General features: G+C 53.0%; 1 protein-coding gene across 1 annotated transcript in view; it reads left to right on the forward strand.

Moving 5' to 3' along the window:
• The window catches only part of PRDM2 (PR/SET domain 2), an 81,988-nt gene extending 63,520 nt beyond the window's left edge, over positions 1 to 18,468 (forward strand). The window contains exon 7 of the mRNA XM_065888659.1: positions 18,348 to 18,468. Coding sequence (XP_065744731.1) covers positions 18,348 to 18,468 — 121 coding nt within the window. The remainder of the gene's footprint in view (positions 1 to 18,347) is intronic.
• The last annotated feature ends 2,083 nt before the right edge of the window (positions 18,469 to 20,551 follow it).

Here is a 20,551-nt window from a genome sequence, read left to right on the forward strand (position 1 = left end):
CCGGTGGAAAGAGCCAGAGCATGGACGGTGGTGGTCGCTGGGGAACTTCTGGAAGAGGCTGCAAAAGAAACTGCTCATGTGTTCAGAGGCCCAGAAGGAAAAAAAAGATTCCTTCATGGAAAATGACAAACCTCTGTTTATGTTAGTTTCAGAGCATGGTGGTTACTGTCTTTGGGGAGAATAGAGCTTTTTTCAGAACTTTAGAAACACTCCCAAAGGCTTCCAGGGTGGTCTTAGCCCTCCGTCTGGGCCCAGGCAAAGTGAATGAGCCTGGGGCACCTGAGGGTGCCTGGCCTCCTGGGAACCCCTCAGGGTTTTGCTGTGACTTCATTTCAGGCATTGGGATGTAGGTAAGGACACTGATTGGCCCTACACGCGGAGCCGCTGATTACCTGTCTATCCCGACCGTCCGATCGGAAGGACTGCCCTTGTTCGTCCCTCTGCATCTCCTCACTCTGCTCTCCTGTTCTTGGAGGGACTTCACTCATCCGTACGTCCTGTTCTCGACTTGTTAGGGAGGTTTATTAGATGTCCCCCCTCCTAGAATGAAAGTTCTCCCTGGGCGGGAACTTTGTTTTGTTCACTGCTGCATTTCCAGCATCTCCCACAGTGCCTGCCATGTGGTAGCCGCTCAGTAAGTAACTTGCTGAATAAAATATTTGAATCCTGGCTCTACCACTTATTAGCTATGTAATGTTGGGCAAGTTACTTAACCTTTCTGAGCCACGGCTTTCCTTTCTGTAAATGGCAATAACAATCTATCTGACCAGGAAGGACGGTCGTGAAGACTGCAGATACGCCTGCCCTAGGATGTGCTGCTGTTACTATTGAGAGGCGTTCTCCTGAGCCTCAGCGTGAATCTGATTGACGGTTAACGTCTGCTGCTCAGAGCTGACTTGCTACGTATGAGATTTCGTGGTCGCACAGATGACAGTGGCCGGAACCTTCCTTCATCGTCTCTTGCCTCCGCCCAGAGAGGAGGAGCTCAAGCATCCCCAAGTCCTGGTTCTGCTGCCAGTGACCCCAGGGCCCTTTGCTGTGTTTCAGCCAGCCTGTGCTGTTCATGTGCCGGCCATAGTGCTCCCTTTCTCCCATCAGATGAGAATGAGCCATAGAACAGATCATTTTTCAAATCACAACAAGAAAAAGATGATTATCATTCTGCCGTCTTTCCATATAACTTTATTTCCCTTGGTTTTGAATTTCAGAGTCAAGATATAAACTTTTAAAGCTAGGTTCAGAAGAAGACACTTCCTTAGCTCTATGAAACCGTGACCACTTAAACAAGGGACCCCTGTTCATTGAAATAATCGTATAAGTATGGTCACTGATGTTTTAAAGCGCTTACTAGCCACAGTTTTCAGGGCTTTACGCATACTGCCCCATTTAATCACTGCAGCAGCCCTATGAAATAAAATACTTTTGTGTTCTCCCATTTTACATACGGGGAAAGTGCAGCATGGAGGTTAAGGAATTGGCCTGAGGTCATAGCTGGGAAAAGGGGAGCCCGGAAATGAGTCCAGCGGTCTGGCTCCATTTCTGAATTGGGAGTCTCTCCTGCCCCTCACCCACAGATCTGGGAGTGAGTTCATGCCTGGTTCACCACCTTTAAGAAGCGGGGAGACGTGGCCTGTTAGTACGTAGTTGCCCGGGGAAGCGCCAGCTAATCCGAAGGAATCGAAACATGCTGGAGGTGAACACAGATCTTGGTCCTTCCTGGTCGAGTCCAATTTGTAAGTTCTTGGGAGACCACAGGGAACGGTTTCAGCCAGGCCGGTGTGCTCACGTACCGGCTTTGTTAGGAAGGGAGCAGATCCAGGTACTGACTCATCCAGAGCATTAAACCTTGTTCCCTGGTGTGAGCTTTTTTGTTCTTTTTTTTTTTTTTTTCCGTTTTCGTAGCAGTCTTTCCAAGCCGTGGTTGGCAAGTCGGTTTCCATTTGTGCAAGGGGAGCAGCTGCCTGGGGGTGCTGTGAGCTGGATTCCCAGGCGGGGTCCCCTTCAGGAATACAGGGCGGGCCGAGTGCCCGGGGTCCGCCTTGGACGCGGGAAGGGCAATGGCTCTGTTGCACAGGCGTTTGCTGTCTGAGGTCTAACATATCTGCTACTTCCCTTGCTTTTAAAAAGTACACGGGACATAATTTCACCTTTCCTGGAAGGCTCAAGGCGACCGCCGGTTCATACTTTGTTGTGGCGAAGCGATACCCTCGGAGTTCAGGCATACAGGATCCAGAAGCTTGAGATGTGGCTTAAGTATTTTTGGAGAAGGATGTACTTCTCACCATCTCCTTTTTCATCTATTATTTATGCATACTGCCTGTACTCCTGGCAGCCTTCTGATAGGCTTCTGATAATCGTCTGTGAGCTAGGAAGCCAGGGAGGGGTCCTATTGATGGGATACATTAGTAAAGAAGCGCTAGGGCCTGAGAACACCCAGGGACCTCCCTTGTAAGCAAAGTGCACTGCAGAGAGGGGCGAGTTCAGTGTAACACACATGTATAGACCGCTCGCTTGCTTTTAAGCTCCCAAAGCAAATGTTCTACGTGTGGAGAGAATAAAAGGAAGGTTTGGGTGAAGATGTACACAGTTACTTCCTCAGCAAAGGTTTGTCGCCCGGGGAAGCACCTTAATTCTGAAATAGAATAGTCTGCTTCGCTTTCCCAGATACCTCTGTCCTGTAATCTGTATTTGGGATGAATGTTTTATTTGGTGCTAAGTGCTCAAAAGTGGTTAAATCTGTAAGGATATGCCTGGAGGTTTGTTCCATCCCAGTACTTGCCTCCCAGGCTGCTGGACCTGCTCGTGGATTGGATTTTCCCCTTTCATTCACAGTATTCCTCCAGAACTTTCTTAGAATTTCTCTTACGGCCAACGCACAGCTTATAGGTGTTTTATCCTCGTATCTTCTTCATTCACGTTTAGGCTCCTTTGAATGAATTTTACGAGTGAGTCTGGTGAGAAGAAGTCTGTGTTAACTTCGCCTTCACGCAGGAGCCTCTTTTGATGCACCTAAATAAATTGGTGTCAGATACTATAATTGACATGTAGACTCCGATACGTTTTCATGTCCTTAAAACTAAAAAATTACAGATACAGCCCATTGGTGCCAGCCAGCAGCAGGTGTTGTATTAAGGTGATGTCCTGAGTCATGTTGGGCAGGTGCTTAGAGGGGAGAGTGGTTTGCTGGTCCAGTAGGTATTGTTGATTTCAGGCCGAGGAAGTACATTTCCTGTCTGTGTTCCCAGGTGTGTGAAGGGACCCTAGTTTGGATTATCTCCCCAGGATGTTAGTGGACCACCTGCATCCAAAAACCACCTGGGAGCCTTCTTAAGAATTTCAGACCTGCTAAACCATCACCTCTGGGAGTGGGTCTTTGAAGTCTTCATTTTTATTAGCTTCTCCAATGAGTCTTACCCAGACTTCAGAGTTCCCTTATGGTTCTTATAAAGGGGGAAAAAAAAAATGACATGGTGTCACCACATACCATCATTTTTATTTGCTTCCAGTCTTCATTTTAAATTATTTTCCTTAGCTTATAACAGTCTCTTTCATAACTCATAACATTTTTTCAGTTCTCAGCACACTTCGCTTGTATATGACCATGCTGTGACAGATGAGCCAGGGTCGCTCAAGAGTTAGGGTCACTTCTGAGTGTCAGAGCCAAGGTGGACTTGAGGGTTCCCTGCCTTCCATTGTTGCTCTTTGTGTATCTTTCTGAGGGGAATATATGACCTTAGGTCATTCACTAGGACAAGCCTGGTTATCGCACAGTGCCCTGTTGGTGTGTGTTCACTCTACCCCAGCACCTAGCACACAGTAGGTACTTAGTATCTGTGGAATAAAAAGAAAGGAAGAAACCTCCGGGAATAATGGAGCCAAAGCCACCACTCCACTTCAGTGACCTCTCATCTGATCCCACCTTATGACTTTAGGGCTTAAAATGTGTATTTGGGGAGCAATTAACTGTTAGCAGCTGAATAGAGAGCATCACTTGGATAAGGAAATGATCAATTAGGATCAGGTTGAAAGGAAAGACTGGGTTATTTGGTGGATAGTTAATTACAATTGGTCTTAAAGGGTTGCTGCCTGGGGGCACGGTCCTCAAGGTTAAGAATGTGTAGTGAAAGCCCGTCAAAGGGAATTGTGCGCTACAGCTCGTTAACCAAAGGTATTGGTGAAATTATATCCCCGCACCTCCCGCCCCCTGCCCCGGTCTACACCGGTGCACACACAGCCTGTCTGCGATTATAACCGGGCATCCTGAACTTCGTGAGGTAGGACAATCCAGATACTCCTTCACATTTTTAAATCCTTTCCCCCAGTTTTCGGCTCTGAAAATAGGGGTCATCCTCCCTCTGTCTCCAGCTTTACTTCCTGACATCTACTAAGGAGTCCTCTCTCGTAGAGCCTCTCAAATACATGGCCGTGGATGGCTTCCCTTCCGTGTTTTTTTTATTTTTGCTCAAAATGAGGAACGCCTCCCTCTTAGAGCCTAAACGCTGATTGATTTCACGATGCCACACGCACCTGACTGGGCTGTGCGGAACAAGGCTGTTGCCCAAACTGGACTCATGGCGCATCTCACTCACCTGGGCGGTTTCTCCATCGCGCCCATGAGTCAGAGCTGCTGCATGATGGGATCCAGCCGATGGAGTCAAAGGGCCGCATGCAAGCATTTGATGAAGGAAACACAGAGGTCTCCCATTTACACATTCACCCAACCATCAAGTCCGCGTGTTCACCATGGCCTAAGGAATAATTGGCGTGAGAGCATTTTGCAGAGGACAGGGCCTGGGAGGGTGGGGTGGTACCAGAAATCTTTCTGAACTGTTGTTAGAATACCAACTGTGGATAAAATGAAATACAGTCGAGGCTCAGCTGATTTTCGTTTAACCAACCTGCCATGTTCATGGATGCCCCTTACTCCCCCAGTGACACAGGGAATACCTGTGCCCTTCGGTGCCCTGTAGTAAAGTTAAATGCAGCCAAAAGTCAGTTGTATTTGTTCCCAAACCTGTTTATGACACTGTTTTAATAACGTTGAATAATAATGTTAACGTAACCATGTTTATAATAAACATAATAACAAATATGCCAGTATTTATTATTGTACGTGTATGTATTCATTAAATATCCAAACTGATGAAATGTGAACAGAGTTGTTTACGAAAAACAAGTTGAATACGTAGAAAGGCTCATAGTAATTTGCTTAAAAACTGCTGTCCAGTTAGGTGGGGGTGAGAAACAATGAAAAATTCACATAAAGACATAGAAGCATTTTGCATTTACATCGCTCTTAAAAATTTCTTAAGTTCTTGCCCCACTTGAAACAGTAAGTGGAAAACAATAACTAGATGATGCATTCTGGGTGTGATTTAGTCAAGAAAGACTGTAGACGACCCTTCCTTCCTTCATTTATTCCTCCGTACACTCAACGTGGGACCAGCGCCTGCCGTCACGTGCCAGGCACTGTTCCGGGAGGATGTAGCAAGTGAGCAAAACCGACACGATTCCCCACCCTCATGGAACTCACATCCTAGTGGGGGGAGACTGACAATGAACAAGCAAGTAACTATATAGAATGTCAGATGGTGAATGCTGTGGAGAGAAGTAAAACAGGGAAGGGGGAGTAGAGACTACGAACGTGAAAATGGGGGCTACCATGTAAATGTAGCCTGACTGTAAAGGGACTATATATATATAGAGAGAGAGAGAGAAATGGGGGTGGTGGGGGAGGGAGAGGGGAAGCAACCCTGTGGACACAGGGGATGAAAACACTTAGAGGGAATGGCAAGTGTAAAGGTCCTGAGGTCGACACATCCGTGGTGTGCTCAGGGGAGCCAGGCCGGGGAGAGAAGTAGGAGATGAGGTCAGGGAGGTAACGAGGGGCCAATTTATATTGGCACTTGCAGCCCTTGGGAAGACTTGGCTTTTATCCTGAGTGAGTGCGATTCATTGCAGGGTTTTGAGGGACGGAGTAATATGGTATGACTTGCCTTTTAAAAGAATCACTCTGGCTCATGTGTTAAGAATAGGCTGAATGGGCCCAAGAATAGAAATACAGACTAGGAGGTGAACACAGTAAACCAGGTGAGAAATGATGGTAGTTGGACTGGAGTGTAGCAGTGGGGCTGGTGAGTAGCAGTGGAATTCTGGATGTGTTTTGAGGGTAGAGCCACAAGATTTGCTGAGGATTGGATGAAAGAGAGAAATCAAGGATGATGACGTGTTTCTGCCTCCTCACCCAGATGGATGGGGTTGCCATTCAGTGATGAGGTGATGGAACCAGTTCGTGGGGTACGTGTGTGCTGGAAATTCAGTTTGGGGGCGTGTTAAGCTTGAGCTGCCATTAGACATTCATGGGGAGGGTAGTTGAATACGCAGGTTTGAGTTTCAGAGGAAGGGACCCAGGGGGGAGTGTAAATTTGGGAGTCCTCATGGTACTGAAAACCATGAGGTTGGCCTCCCCAAGGGAGTGAGTACAGCTAAAGAGAAGCAGCCCAAGAATTGAGGCTGGGGGAGCTCTAGTGGGAGAGGCTGGAGAGATTTGGAAGAGCCTTGGCAGTGTCCTGGGCTGAGGTGTGAATGGCACAGCTGTGACATCGGATGGAGGAGAGCTTCGTGGGCTGAAGGCTCCCCCCCTGGACTTGAGTAGGCACTCTGTGCTTTGCGGTTCTAAGTAGCTTTTCCTCTTCACCATTTTGGGGTCTGCAGCGCTGCTGGAAATGGCCCCCTTGACTTATCCAGGTAGACACACCACAGTCATCCCCGACTTTGCTTCCACTCCTCCAGGTGGTGGGCTGTTTCCCCCTGAAAAACCATCTGCAGCAAGCCAAGGAGACCCCATGAAAACGCAAGGCTGGTCCTCAGCTGTTCACAAACTCTCAGACCAGCTTCCTGTGACAAGTAAGAGACCCCGCGTGACCAGATCTGTTGTTCACGGTTCAGATAAAGGCCTGAGGCAGAGACTCCATGAACTCTTACCCCAGTCCTGTTCCCATTTGCAAACTCCCCAAATCCCCTTGTGTATAACTTGCCTTGAGACTCAGGCACAGCAAAGAGGGCGGGAGAGATTTGGGGGTGAGGGTAGGTGGTAACAATGCCTTCTCCATCCCCGAGGAGTGGCCTTCAGAGACAGAAATGACCCCTTCTAGAAATCCTGTCTCTTTTCTTTCTGGGGGTAAAGTAAGTTACACGTTCTGTGCTTGCTTTTCCTTCCCGTCCCTCCCACCCCCAAATAAGTAAAGCAAAGGACAACATGGTAAAGTGAAGCCAATCCCAAAATGTGTTCCATATGTTCCACAGAACACGAACACACACACACACGCACACACACACTGTTTACACGGTGTTTCTGCGGTCAAGTCCCTTGTTCTGAGCTCTGGTAGCCTGTTTTTCTTCCTTCCTGCTAATCACACTTTGTAATTTTGTATTTATTTATGTATTATGCAGGTAACTACCTTCCCCTTCTAGAACACACGCCCCAGTGTTCTAGAGACCAGATCTGTTTGCTTTACTGCTATATCCCCAGTGCCTAGCACGGGGTCAGGTATATAACAGGTGCTTGATGGATCAGTACTGATAATCACGGGAATGCCCGGTCTTGTTTAGCATGTGGACAGGAAGGCTGACTCACCTTAATAGGCCGGAGGACACCTCTCCCTGTTGGCACATGACGCCACGTGTATGTGTGCAGAGTTGGAAATCTGGCTCCCAATCTGATTAGCATTCTCGCTAAATCAGATTCAGGACACGTTGCTTCACATGGCTGATCTTAGAACTTTTCTGTCCAAAAAGACTAAATTAAAAAAACAAAAACTTCTGGGTGCTTAAAGGGCACCCCCTGAGGCTCAGCGTAGCCCATGCCATCCCCTTGCAGAATTGTCATCGTGCCTTCAGAGATCACGTCTGCTCGGCTCGCCGCTGTGCCCCACGGTACCCGGCACAGAGCAGTCGGTCAGTACACAGTTATCAGATAAATGGGGTAAATGACAGCCTGTGTCGTCCTCTTGGGAATTTACACTGCCTGTGGGCACATGAAACTCTCAGAAATCCTGCAGAGACATGTCTCACTGCATGAGCCCGTGCTCGAGTAAATAAATGGCTCTGGCTTCCATCGTCCCTCTGCTGCTTGCCAGCTGTGTGTTGTTGCGCAAGCTGCCGAACCTCTCTGTGCCTTTGTTCCTCATGTGTCAACTTCAGCAGTACCCATCTCATAGAGGTCTTGTGGAGACTCCATTTGTTATTCCACGTCAGGCAGTGGGCACCGTGCTCCACATGTAGTCAGCACGGAAACGTTAGCTGCTGTGATGCGCGTGGTAATGAGGACGACCTGTGCAACATCTGGGCAAACCTTCCACCAAACCTGGCTTGGGAAACGCTGGTAACAAGGAAGGAGAATTAGGAGGGGTTTCATTCCACGTCTGCCACCGCCTGGCTGTGAGTCGGTGGGTTTCCCAGGAGTGTCTGGCTGGGCGGTGTCTGTCCCCTGCAGGGAGGGAGCCTGTTTGAGAGGCCTCTGCAACTGGGCGGTTTCCAAACCGAAAGGACTGCGAGATCCTGGCGAGGCCCGAGCAGCCCAGGGTGCAATCAGGCCACCCGGGTCCAAGTCATTTAGCATCCACAGGCCGCCTCTGTCTCCTGCTCTGTAAAAAATAAAAGGGTGAACTGTCCCAGCCATGACCACCCGACAACCTGTTTGAGGTCAGCTGGGATTCGGGGTGAGGGCTTTGGGGTTCTCGGGGCAGGGATGGGGAGAAGGTGCAGGGGCAGCCTCTGTATCCAACCCCCTGCACCCTCGAGGAAGAGGCCTCCAGGCCCACAGCGCACGGCGCCCCTGCCCTTTGGTCAGCCTTGTCACCCGCTGACTCACATCTGGTTCAGGCGCGTAGCAAGTGTGTCTTTCGTGTAGCTGTGCCAGACCTGCGTCTGGGATGCCCTGCCAGCCAGGCATGCCCAGGCCTCCCAGGACAGACTGGTCTAGACGCCTGGGCTAACAAAGAGCCCCCTGAGCTCCCACAAGGCTTTCCATCAAGGCAGCCACCTCTTCTCGCTGGCATCCTTGGAGGGGCACCAGACATCAAGTTTTAGAAATCCTGCGATCAGGGCAGATGCCTCATAGGGCTTCTGAGACTCTCAGTCCCAGCAACTCCAAACCGTGCAAGGGTTTGTCCCTGGAGCTTAACTTCTTTGGCCTAAGACAACTTTAAAAGATGAAGTGTTCGTAATAATTAAATCTTAGTGTCCTTATAGAATTTTGTTATTTAAAAGAGCTTTCCCATCTGGACTTCGTGGGAGACCCATCAGTCCCTTTCTGTCCCAAGTTGGAATCTGTTTGCTATGCATCCATCGGTCTTGTCACGCTTGTATTTGTTTCTGTTTTCTTTTTGGCTTCCCCCCCGTTCTTAGAAGTTTCCTTTTGAAGAAAGCAGACCGTTTCGGCTCAGTTGGAGAGAAAGAGAAGGGCCAGCATCTGGGCTAGAACCAAGTGGTTCCCAGGGAGAAGGGCAGTGAGGGGCAGAGACACAGCCAGGGGCAGAGCTGGGTCTGTCCGAGGGGCTCGCTCCTCCCTCCAGTCAGGACTCCTCACCCCCAGTTTGTACCTCACAGGCTGTGTGACTTCTCCTGCAGGTGTGACGTCCTCCAGACGTGACCCACTGCACCAGGTGGAGCGGGGAGGGTCTGCTGGGGACCCCGGTTTGAGTGGGGCCTTGGTGGTGAGAGTAACCTTCCGGGAAGCTGCTGCCTTGGGTGATTTGGGCTTGGAGAGACACAGCCGGGCACAGTTGGGCTTGGACTGCGTTGGGAGCCCAGCTCGTGGTTTGCCACTTATTGTTCAGGGAACCTTCTCTGAGCACCTCCTGGTGCCAGGCCTGGTGGCAGGTGGGCAGGTGGGTGAGAAGTGAATAGAGTCACCCTGTGCTCTCCAGGGTCGAGTCCCCAGTGAGAGGCAGGCAGGTGGAGGCAGGGACAGAGCTGGAAGTGCCCTCGCCTGGGCCATGCTGAGAAGGGCACCTGCCTCTCAGACTTGGGACTTCGCCCAAGTCCACAGGGGCCCCTCACTGCCCTTCCTCTCCATCATCAGTGTCCCCCAAAAAGCAGTGCGACCAGGCATGTCCCCCCCCGCCCCACTCCTTCTCAAGAACAACTTGCTGTGTGACCTTGAGCAGGTGACCACCTCGCTCTGGTTCGTTGGCCTCGTCTGAGAGTGAAGGGCTGCTTGCTTGGCCTCTGGGGTCCCCTGCCCCTCGCTTGTCCTGCCCCTGGCAGGGCTGGAAGCAGCCCCGGCTGGGATCTCCCTGCTGGGAAACTTCCTTTGGCCAAGGTCATCGCGGGCCAGGCCAGCCTTCCTGTTGACCGGCTTGTGTCACGAGCTGTCACATACTTGGTGTTTGGAGTTCAAGCCAGACAGGTTTGGGGGACTCATGAAGACCTAGGAACCTGACGTAAAAGCCCCAGGAGGAAGGTATGTGATTGGTTTTTTGGATGCACGGAGGCCAACCAGCAGCCTCCCTCAGGGCTGATGAGAGGAGCAGACTATCTGCGGAGCCGACTTCAGCTCTGGGGTCAGATTCCTGTGAATCCTGCCTTCCTTTCTTCCTCCCTCTCTTTCCTTTCTATTCACGCCTCTCTGTGACCTAAAAGGAGTTACTTCACCTCCCTGTGCAACTGTCCCCTCGGCCATAAGAGGGCACGATAATCCATCTCACGTGGTTAAGGGAACATTAAACGGGAAAACCACCTAAGCTACGAGGGCCCGCGATGCCGACCCTTCATGCGTTAGCTGAGGGACCACGGCGACTGCCCAGGCCAGTGGTTTCGAACCTCTGCCCCATCCCTCAAGGACCACTTCCGTTTCCCTCCCCTCAGCCCGCACACTGCCAAGGCTTTCCCTATAAACCTTCGCTAGGCACGGACGGGGTCCTGCCCCAGACTTCAGAACCAGGCCACCACCTAGCACGCTGCCCGCTCCTGACTCTGCTGGAGGCTCCTCCCAGCCCCGCGCTCCCGCGGTTTCAGTGCACAGGTGCCTCTCCAGGGATCTTGTTAAAATGCAGATCCTGACTCGGGAGGTCAGGTGGGGGCTGAGTAGCTGTAGCGCTAACAAGCCCCCAGGGACTGCCAATGCTGGTCCGCGGACCACACTTTGAGTAGATGGCTGCTCTCAAAGTCGGCTTTTAAAATTCCCAGTGCCTGGTCTCCAAACCAGCTAAATCAGAACCAGCAGGTCTGAGGAGTGGAGCGGGCACAGGGATCGTTTTCACGTCTTGAGGTGATGCCAGTGAGACCCCCTGCCAGGGCTCCTCTGAGCTGATGTGGTTCCACCCAGAACCGCTTCCTGGCTTCGTGGGTGGCTTGTGTGACTGTTCTGTGGGCAGACGGCCACCCCATCAGGCTTTTTGGAATATTGAAAAGAGCTTTTTGATCCCCATCACTACAGGGACTGTGTCTGGGAGGGGGCCCAGGCTTTGGTGTCAGACGGTCTTGGATTCAGGTCTTGGCCGCACCCTGTTGGCTGACAAGAGTGTGGCCACGGGCCTCCTCACCTCTCTGGGCCTCCGTCTCCTCCTCTGTGAGATGCAGGTCATCACTGTCCTGCTTCCGGGAGTGAAGCACCTGCAGTAACTCCCGGTGTATAGTCGGCACCTGTGTAAATGATGTTATTACCTTTTTTTCCTTGTTTGACATCCTCCTTTTGCAAGCAAGACTACCTTGGCTCAGAGAGGTGGTGGCATTTTCCAGAGGCCACACAGCACGTTATCGGTGGTTCAAGGGCTGAAGTTGGGGCTTCTGCATCCCAGGGCTGTGGCCCTACTCCCACCCCCGACTCCCAGCCTGGGAGTCCCACTTGAGTGCAAGGGGCCTTCCTGGAGCAGAGGGTGGCGCCTGCTTGGATGCCGACCGTTCCTGGCAGTGGCAGGTGCCAGGAAGCAGGAGGTGGCTCCCGCGAGCTCCCACCTGGGGCTTCACCCACCTCCAGGGAGCGTCAGTATCATCTCAGCTTGTCTCACCTTGATGTCGGCTCCCATGCCCTTTGCCTCTCCCTTGCCTCCTGCAAAAGTGCTGAATGTCAGACACCAACTTCAAATGATTTGCTGTCTCAGAATTTGTGGAGAGTTATGTAAGACGCCGCGGTGGCCGTGTGGCCTAACCAGCTCTGGGGGTTGCATCCCACGAGGCCCCTCCTGACTCATGCAGGGGAAGAGGTGGAAGGCGGGGACGCAGGCAGGGTCTCCGCTCAGAGCACCCAGGCAGCCTGGCAGGGAGCATGGTGGGGAGGCACCCCGGAGCCCCGGAGCGCGCGCCCTGGAGAGTGTATCCCGGAGCTGGCAGCCCCTCCCCTTGACCTAAAAACTCCTCGGTGGGGTTCTCTGAGCCCCTGCTGCAGTTCCTCTCCCCATCTCTCTTGAACTCACTTCTCTCAGGCATTTGTCTCCACCATATCCTAGAAGCTGCTGTTACTAAGGTTACTAGCAGCCTCTAGGCAGCTAAATACCGTGGTTGGTTCTCTCTGTCTTCCTGAACGTGTCGGCAGCGTCGGACACTGTTAATTCTCCCTATTCCTTGAAATGTGTGTCACCGTGGACACCGCTCTCACATCACCCCCTGCCCCTCTGCATCCCATCCTCAGTCCCTGGACCCGCCCCCGTCTCCCCTCCCCTGGGTGAGCCTGTCCAGACCCCTAAATGCTGATCCGTCCCAAATTCATCAGTTTCATTTAACCCACCCTCTTGACTTCTCCCTTGGGTGTGTAATGAACGTTTCAAATGTAATCTTTTCAAAATGGTTCTCCGCACAAAGTCTTCTCCTGCCATCGTCCCCTTCTCGGTCAAACAAACTATCCCACCCTGGACTCCATCTAGACTGCCTCAGTCCTGCCCCAACCCTGACACCCAGTTACAAAATGTGTCCTGATTCCACTTCTCACTCCTCTGCATCCTCCATCTCCATCATCTCTTGCTTGACGAACTGGTCTCCCCATTTCCATTCTTTGCTATCCCGCAATCCGTGCCCAACCCAGCGGCCGCATCGGGTCATGTCACCTTGCTGCCCAGAAGGATGAGACCCTCCCCTCTGCCCACTCTTACGTCCCTGACATGCCAGGCAAGTGAGAAGATGCTCTCAGAAGGTGGGGGCAGGTGGGCATGGCCTGCCCAAGTGTCAGGGAACCGGGGGTGTCCTCATCCCGCTCACGTTCCCTCACCTGCGGGTAACACCCATACGGCACCTGTCCCCCGTCTGCCCTGTGAAAGCGGCCTCTTGTGTTAACTGCTCTTCTTGGACAGTCGTAGGGCGGCCAGGCATCTCTGCATATTCCTCAGCTTTGGATTTCTCTGTGAATTGCCTTTTCGTGTCATTAAATGATCTATTCAGTGATCGGCAGCCTTTGCTCATTTTTATTAAGCACTCCTTAGTTTGTGTTGTCACTACTTCATCTCCCTGGCCCCAGCATCCCCTGCCCCCGGGACGACCCCGAGATGAGAGGCCAGGTGTGGGCCCTGATCCGTGACGTCACCTTGTCCCCAGCTCCCCAGAGCCCAGTGAGGGCGAGCTCCAGTTGAGGTGCTGACCTCCTTCCCCTGTGACTCATTAGCTTGTGCAGACACCCCTCGCAGACAAACCAACCCTGTTAGATCCTCGCCAGGTCCTTGCATCCCTCTCTCTGCTCGGGCCCCACGCTGGGACCTCCCCCACATCCCCTTTTTCCCCATCTTCTCCCTGACCCTGGCCTTCCCTCCTGCTGTTCAGTTTTGTTTGTTGTGTGTAGTCCAGTGTATCGGATGCCTCCCTTACCAGAAACCACTGGGAGCTGAGCGAGAACTGGAGGCCCAGAGGCCCCAGTCTCAGCCTCGCACCGGCATCTGAAAATGAGAGTTTTTCCCTCTAGGCATCAATGAGTCACACGCAGACTGTGAACGGTAACGACCTCTGTGAGTGTCATTCACCAAAGCTTCCTTGGCAAAGTACCTGGCAGGTAGTGGACACGCCAACCGTCCAGCAAATAATGAAAGGCTCCCTACTGTGTGCCAGCCACGGGTCTAGGTGCGGGGGATGTCAGGGACAAAACACCTCCAGTGGAGCCAGAAAACGAACAGCCGGGTAGACACACAGTGTGTTGGTGCAGTAAATACAAGAAAGAGAGAGAAATGGACTCGAGGCTGGAGTTGCAGGGCAGGGTGTTTGCAATTTCAAATAGGGCAGCTGGGAGGGAGGCTTGCTGAGGAGGAGGCCTTTGAGCAAGGACTTGGGGGTGGGGCGTGACTATGGTGGGGAGCCTTCAGGGCAGGGTCCGCAGGAATGGACCGGAGGAAGCATAAATGACACCCTCGAGGGTCAGGAATGGAACAGCCCTGCCTTTCCGTGCCTTCAGACTCTGGAGGGTTTCTGACAGTGAAGAAGTGACTGTCCCGCCCTTTCTCGATGCCTTGGATTCAGGATCATGAGTGTTATCCATTTTACCGGGCTGTGAGGAAGGATGCTCAAGGGGCACCACTCAGCCCATGTTCTGGCCCCCGCACTGAACGGGCGCAGATTTCCGTGACTGAGAAGCCTGTGCAGTGGGGATGTCTGGAATCTAGGATCATCACCTCTTCATTCATTACATTTTGGGGGTTTGCTGTCCACGCCTTCAAAATGAGGTGTTAAGGCCACTGTGACAAGCAGACCCAGCTGGGTTCCTTGGCCTCACATGCACCGTGCAATCACGTAGATGACGTGGAACGGCCCGTGTAGGGGGCGGGGGTGTGTGCTGAGAGGTCAGTGGGGCGGGGCCCGGGAGCATCTGCAGGGCACTGGTTCCCAGCCCTGGTCCCACACTGGAACCGCTGCGGAGCTTAAAGGTGCTGATGCCCGACGCCACCCCAGAGGTTCTGACGTCACAGGTCCGGCAGCAGCCCAGGCCTCCCCAGCGGACTCTAGTGAGTAGCCGGGGCCTCTAGTGAGGCCACGGGGAGGAGGGCTCCACGTGCATGTGCCGAAGGAAGCCCTGCGGAGGCGGGGAGACAGGAGCTGAAGGAGGACATGGCTGGGAGGTCGGCGGGGCCGGGCTGCGTGTGGAAGAGCTCGGTCCCCACCAGGAGCCTGGGGTTGAGTTTCGGCAGGGACATGTCACACCCCGCTGTACCTTAGGGAGGGGGAACAGGTGGGAGGGGAGCCACCGGGGGGGTGGGGAGGGGGCCTTGCAGGAGACCAGACCGGGTGGCAGAAGAGAGGGAGGAAGGCGGACGGAGCCGGCAGGGCCCTGGTGGGTCCCCTGCGCTGGTGACCCCTGCCCTCACACCTCCAGAAATATCCCCCTTGTGCCGAATTCTTCTCAGAAGGCAAAGGGCCCCCGTATCCTGGTCCCCCGGGGCTCTTCGTAGCCCCGCTCTGCATCAGCAGGCTGCAGGGATTGTCTCCATTTTACAGATGAGGAAGCTGAGGTTGGGAGGCCGGGAGGCAGGGAGGCCCTTCCCGGGGTCACACAGCCAGTGAGTATGAGGATGGGAGCTCGCACTCAGGTCTCCGACGGCTGTGCTGCCTCCTCGGGGCTTATGACTGCTGCCCAGCCCCACAGCGGCCACAGTCAAAACCCCATGCGAGTTGATGTTGGACTTGATTGTCATAATAACCCTATGAAATGAAATTGCTCTTCCCGTTTTGTGGATGGTGAAACTGTAGCTCAGAGAGGGTCCATGGCTTGCCAAGGTCACACAGCCAGTGAGTGGGAACCACGAACCACAAGGTGCTCGTGGGTTAAGCGTAACTGTGCTCAGTGTCGGAGAATATCTGGTTTCTTAGCACCTCACCTCTCAGCCTCAGACAGCTGCTGGGCTCTCAAAGTCCTCCGACCAGAGAAAGGGTTTCACAGTCAGGAAGGAGACTGTCCTGCTGGGCATCACCACCCCAGTCCCTAAAGGAAACACCCAGGTGGTGACTTGGGGTCTCCTCCAAAATTGTGGCCCATAGAGCTGAAAGACCTGGGCTCTGCTCCCCCAGGAAGGTCTCCATCTGTCTGAGCCCCCGTTTCCTCATCCGTGAAATGGGTATAAAATCACATGTTCCTCCTACCTCCTGGACTGCTGGTAGACTCCGGAGATAACAGCAGACACAGCGCTTGGGAATCACAGCGGCTGTTGTGTTGTCCTCCATGGGGCCAGGCAGTGTATGAGGGGTGGCGAGAGGCACCTGCCTTCGGGGGCCTTGCCCCTGACCATTAGCGCTCTACCCAGGTGGACGACTAAGACTGGGGAGAAAGCCTGCTCCCGAGTAGAGATGGCTGTGCGGCCACAGGAGCTGGAGGGTGGAACGGAGCAGAGGGAAGCAGAGATGCCCGGCAGCTGGAGAGGGCTGGGAGGTCCACGGTGTTGTCTTTGTTTGACTGATTAGGTTTCTGAATGTTTCATAGATGTGTGATGATGGTGAGACGAATGAAATGGAAATTGAGGGTGCCAGCCCGTTCGTCCCCAACGCTGCTACATCCTGCTGGAGACGTTGCCCCAGAGAGGGGACAGTGTGGGGGGACCTGCCACATGCCAGGACTGTCCCTTATTCCTCAGCCGGACAAGGTGTGCAGGTCGTCCGTGTTTCCGGGCAGCCTGGAAGCTAGCTGACTGTCCCCTCCCAGCGTTGGGTGGGCCGGCCGAGGGGTCGTCGTCGTGCTCACCCTGAGGTGCCCCCTGCAGGCCACCTCATGGGCCTTCTGGTCCATCCGGGGCACAAGCTTGCCGCCGAGCCTTGGGTCTCAGTTTTCCGCCTTGAATCTCGCTCGGGACTGATCGCACAGTGTCGGGGAGGAATTCAAGCGGGGGCAGTCCTGAGCCATGACTGAGAGCCAGTACCTCAGAGGGGATCTCATCTGTGGAGAGAACAGAAATCTTCCCTCTGGCACCTTCTTTGTTGTTCTGTTTATACATTCGTCTATTCTTGTAGGTATGTGTGAGAGCTACCTTGTCAGCTGTGGCACCGTTAACATCTGGGCGGATCAGTCATCATGGGGGTGTCCTGTGTGCATTTAAAGATGTTTAGTAGCATCCCTGGCCCTGTCCACCAGATGCCGGGTAGCAGCATCCCTCCCCTCAGATGTGACAACCCCAAATGTCTCCACATATTGCCAAATCCATGCCCTGGTTGAGAACCACTAATTGAAACCCTGATGTTTCAGCTTTGAGACGGACCCCATTCCCAGCTCTTTCTCCCTCCCTGGAGCAGGCGAGGTTCCCAGAAGGGGTCGCCCTTCCTGCTTTCCCGCCCACTCACTTCCATTCTTCTACCTAGAGAGGCAGACTTGGGACCCGGGACAAGTTACTTGACCACTCTGTGCCTCTGTTTCCCCGTCTGTAAATTCGGGCTAACAGAGAACCCATCTCGTAGGAAGAGTAAGATAGTTGATACACATAAACCATTTAGCACAGTGCTGGGCACCGCACGTGTTGTTCTTATTCAACAAATATTTATTTTTGTGATGCTAAGCCGGGGATGCAGCAGCGAACAAGACAAGGGCCCTGACCTTGAGATCTCACAGCTCCTGAGGGAGGCAGATGCATGATTCTGTGATTGTGATTCAATATAACAAGGGCTGTGGTGGGCAAGCATGGGGGGCCGTGGGAGCCCACAGGAGGGACACCTCATCCAGGAGTTAGAGAAGGAAGTCTTCCTGGAGGAGGTGATATTCCAACTAGGATCTGGAAAGTGAGTACGACTTAGCTGGATGCAGGAAGGGGAGGAATAATGGTCTGGATTGTCTATCTTTAAAAAGAAATTAATGCTTTCCTGAAAAAGAAATCCAGTTTAATGGGCTGTAGTAGCAAATAGGACCAAACCAGGTCAAGGGATCTAGGTTTATACCCCCTCTGAGATCCCTGACACAAAAGTTCTCCGCACAGTGAGGCCGGAACAGGTGCCAGGTGCAGAGTTCCAGCCTGGAGGGGACCCGGACCTACTTCCTCTTCCTTCTGTAGGCGATGATGGTAACTTGGTACCAGAACCACCCCCCCCCCCACCCAGATGCTTTTGCGGGGAGCATAGTGCCCGGGGAGGCAGGCGGGGAAACGGTGAAGCTGCCCTCTGCACAGCAGTGTCCATTCCTGGCTCGCCTGCCCATCCAGTGGGGGTCCTGAGGGCGGGCCTGCCCGGTGCAGTGTCTCAGAACCCCGCTTGTGGAGGATTCTGCCGGCCCATCGCCTCTGAGTGGAGGGAAGGGGGTGGGTGGAGCATGGTGGCGCTCACTCCGGTTGTTAAAGCTCGAGTCCCGTTGTCTTCAAGGTGCCTGGAGAGGCGGTGCCAGCACGAGGCCTCCCAGGTGCTGTCTGGGTACCCACCGGGCTGGGCTCCTGGTGATGCTGTGTGTTATTCCTCTCCCCACACAGCTACAGTCTCCGCCTGGCATCTCGATGTCCTCCGCCAGCTGCCCCGTACATCACCAGGCAGTGTAGGAATGTCAAGGCCACAGCTGCAGCCCAGTTCCAGGGATCCCTCTTCAAAGAGTAGATGCTTCGCCTGCTCCTTGACAGGTACGCGGAGGGTGGAGCAGCCTCCGGTGGCTCTGGGGGCCGAGGGGCAGGGCTTGGATTTGGGGGTGGGCTGGGCAGGAGAGAAGGGGGTGTGCTAGGTGGGGCAGGGGGCCTTCCTGCAGGGAGGGTATATAGTGGCTGAGAGTGTAGACCCTGGACCATCTGGTTCAAATCCTACCTCTGCCTCTTACGGGCTGGGGGACCTCAGCAAGTTACTCTGTCTCTCTGAGTCTCAGTTTTCCCATCTATAAAATGGGGATGACAGTAGTATCTACTTCATAGGACTGTGAGAATTACAAGTGTCAGATGTATGAAAGCACTTAGAACAGTGCTTGGCACGGATGAGCACCAGGTAAGCCTAAGTATTAGCGATCGTTATTGTAATAATAATGATGATAATAATACTCAGCAGTTAATTGAGACCTTCAGCGGCTTTAAGACCAGAAAAGTTATGGAGTCCCTATTCCCACAGTGTATTTGAAAGTGGAAGTAATACTAATTCATAAAGTATAAAAACTTAGATTTGTGTTGAACTAGAAGTCTCCTTCCAGATTTTCTGATGGTGAAACCTGAATTCATTCATGGATGCTGGACTTTTCCTCTTGGTGGGGCCGGGCTTTGCCAGTGACCTTGAGCAGGCTTGGGTTTCCCTGCTGGTGACGTGGCATGTCTTTTTTCGTTGTGCCCCCGAGACCAGCATCTCAAGCATGACTGGGGCACCGGTTAAAAATACAGACCCCAGGATCCCACTCCAATTCACTAAACGAGCATGCTGGTGAGCAGGGCCTGAGCATCTGCATTAGCAGGTGGCCCCGTGGCTCTGGGACACACTCAGATTCGGGGATGGATGCCTGCTTAACACGGCCAAGGTCACTTGGAATGAGACCGCAGCTGTTTAAGGCAAGATGGGCTGAATTCCGAAGCTCTGGGGCCTTTTGTGCTGTGCCTTTCTCCCTCACACCTCTCCTCTCCTTGATGGCTCGCTCACTCCTCTCTCCCACAGCAGGTGGAGTTTCTGGGATTGGCCTTATTTCTCTGGGGGTTCACTCAGGAAGGGAGTGGAAATAAAACCCACTTTCCCTAGAGAGTTTGTGCTGCGTGGCTGGCACTGAGCCCACCTCCTGGGCACCAGCTCCTGAGAGGGGAGGTAAGCCCAAGTCCGGAGTGCAGTGGAGCAACGTTGCCATGGATGCTGCAGTACTCAGGACTGGACGGCCCAGGAGACAATCCCCCTCCCACTTTACAGCTGGAAGAGTTGGGCCCCGGAGAGGAGGCTTGGCTAGAGTCTTCTGGAGAGTGGCAGGCAGAGCCAGGATGTGCAGTTCCCCACTCTGGGTCCCGTGCGTGTCCTGGGATCATCCTTTTGGCAGCCGCATGGACTTTCATGATGATGGGCTGGCAGGGTGTGGCTTCCAGCTCAGAGCAGGTGTTCTTTGCAGCCTGAGGGAGAGGCGGGTGCAGCTGGACTGATTCTTGCCCAGACCGGGGTGTTTCTGTCGGCCACTGCAGTCTCAGCCGTAAGCATGCCTTGCAGATTCAGGCCCTCCCCTGGGGCCCGTGTTCAACCCTAGATGAATTCTTTTCCCTTAGTTTCAAATGTGCACAGCTTCCCAAGCTGGGTGCTCAGATGAATAGAGGCCCAATTTCATTTGTGTCTGCAGCTCACAGCTTCTGTTCACTCACCAACAGTGAATGTTCAGAACTCAACAGTTTACTTTCAGAGTGACTGAAAATTGCTCCTTAAAATCTTATTTAACTTTTTCCCTAATTTTTAAATTTGTATGTATGATAAGTATGTGCTACGTATTCTTTCAAAAAATGACTTTTTTTTTTTTTTTTAAACACCTTATACTATTTGTCTTAGTCTGCTTGGGCTGCCATAGTAAAATACCACAGACTGGGGGGTTTAAGCAACAGACATTTACTTCTTATGGTTCTGGAGGCTGGAAGGCCAAGATTGGGGTGCCAGCATTGTGGGGTTCTGGTGAGAGCTCTCTGGCTTGCAGATGCTGCCTTCTAGCTGTGTCCTCACATGGCAAAGGGAGGAGGCTCTGGTGTCT

The sequence above is a fragment of the Phocoena phocoena genome, chromosome 1 (genome assembly GCF_963924675.1).
Source record: "Phocoena phocoena chromosome 1, mPhoPho1.1, whole genome shotgun sequence".
Classification (NCBI taxonomy): Eukaryota; Metazoa; Chordata; class Mammalia; order Artiodactyla; family Phocoenidae; genus Phocoena; species Phocoena phocoena.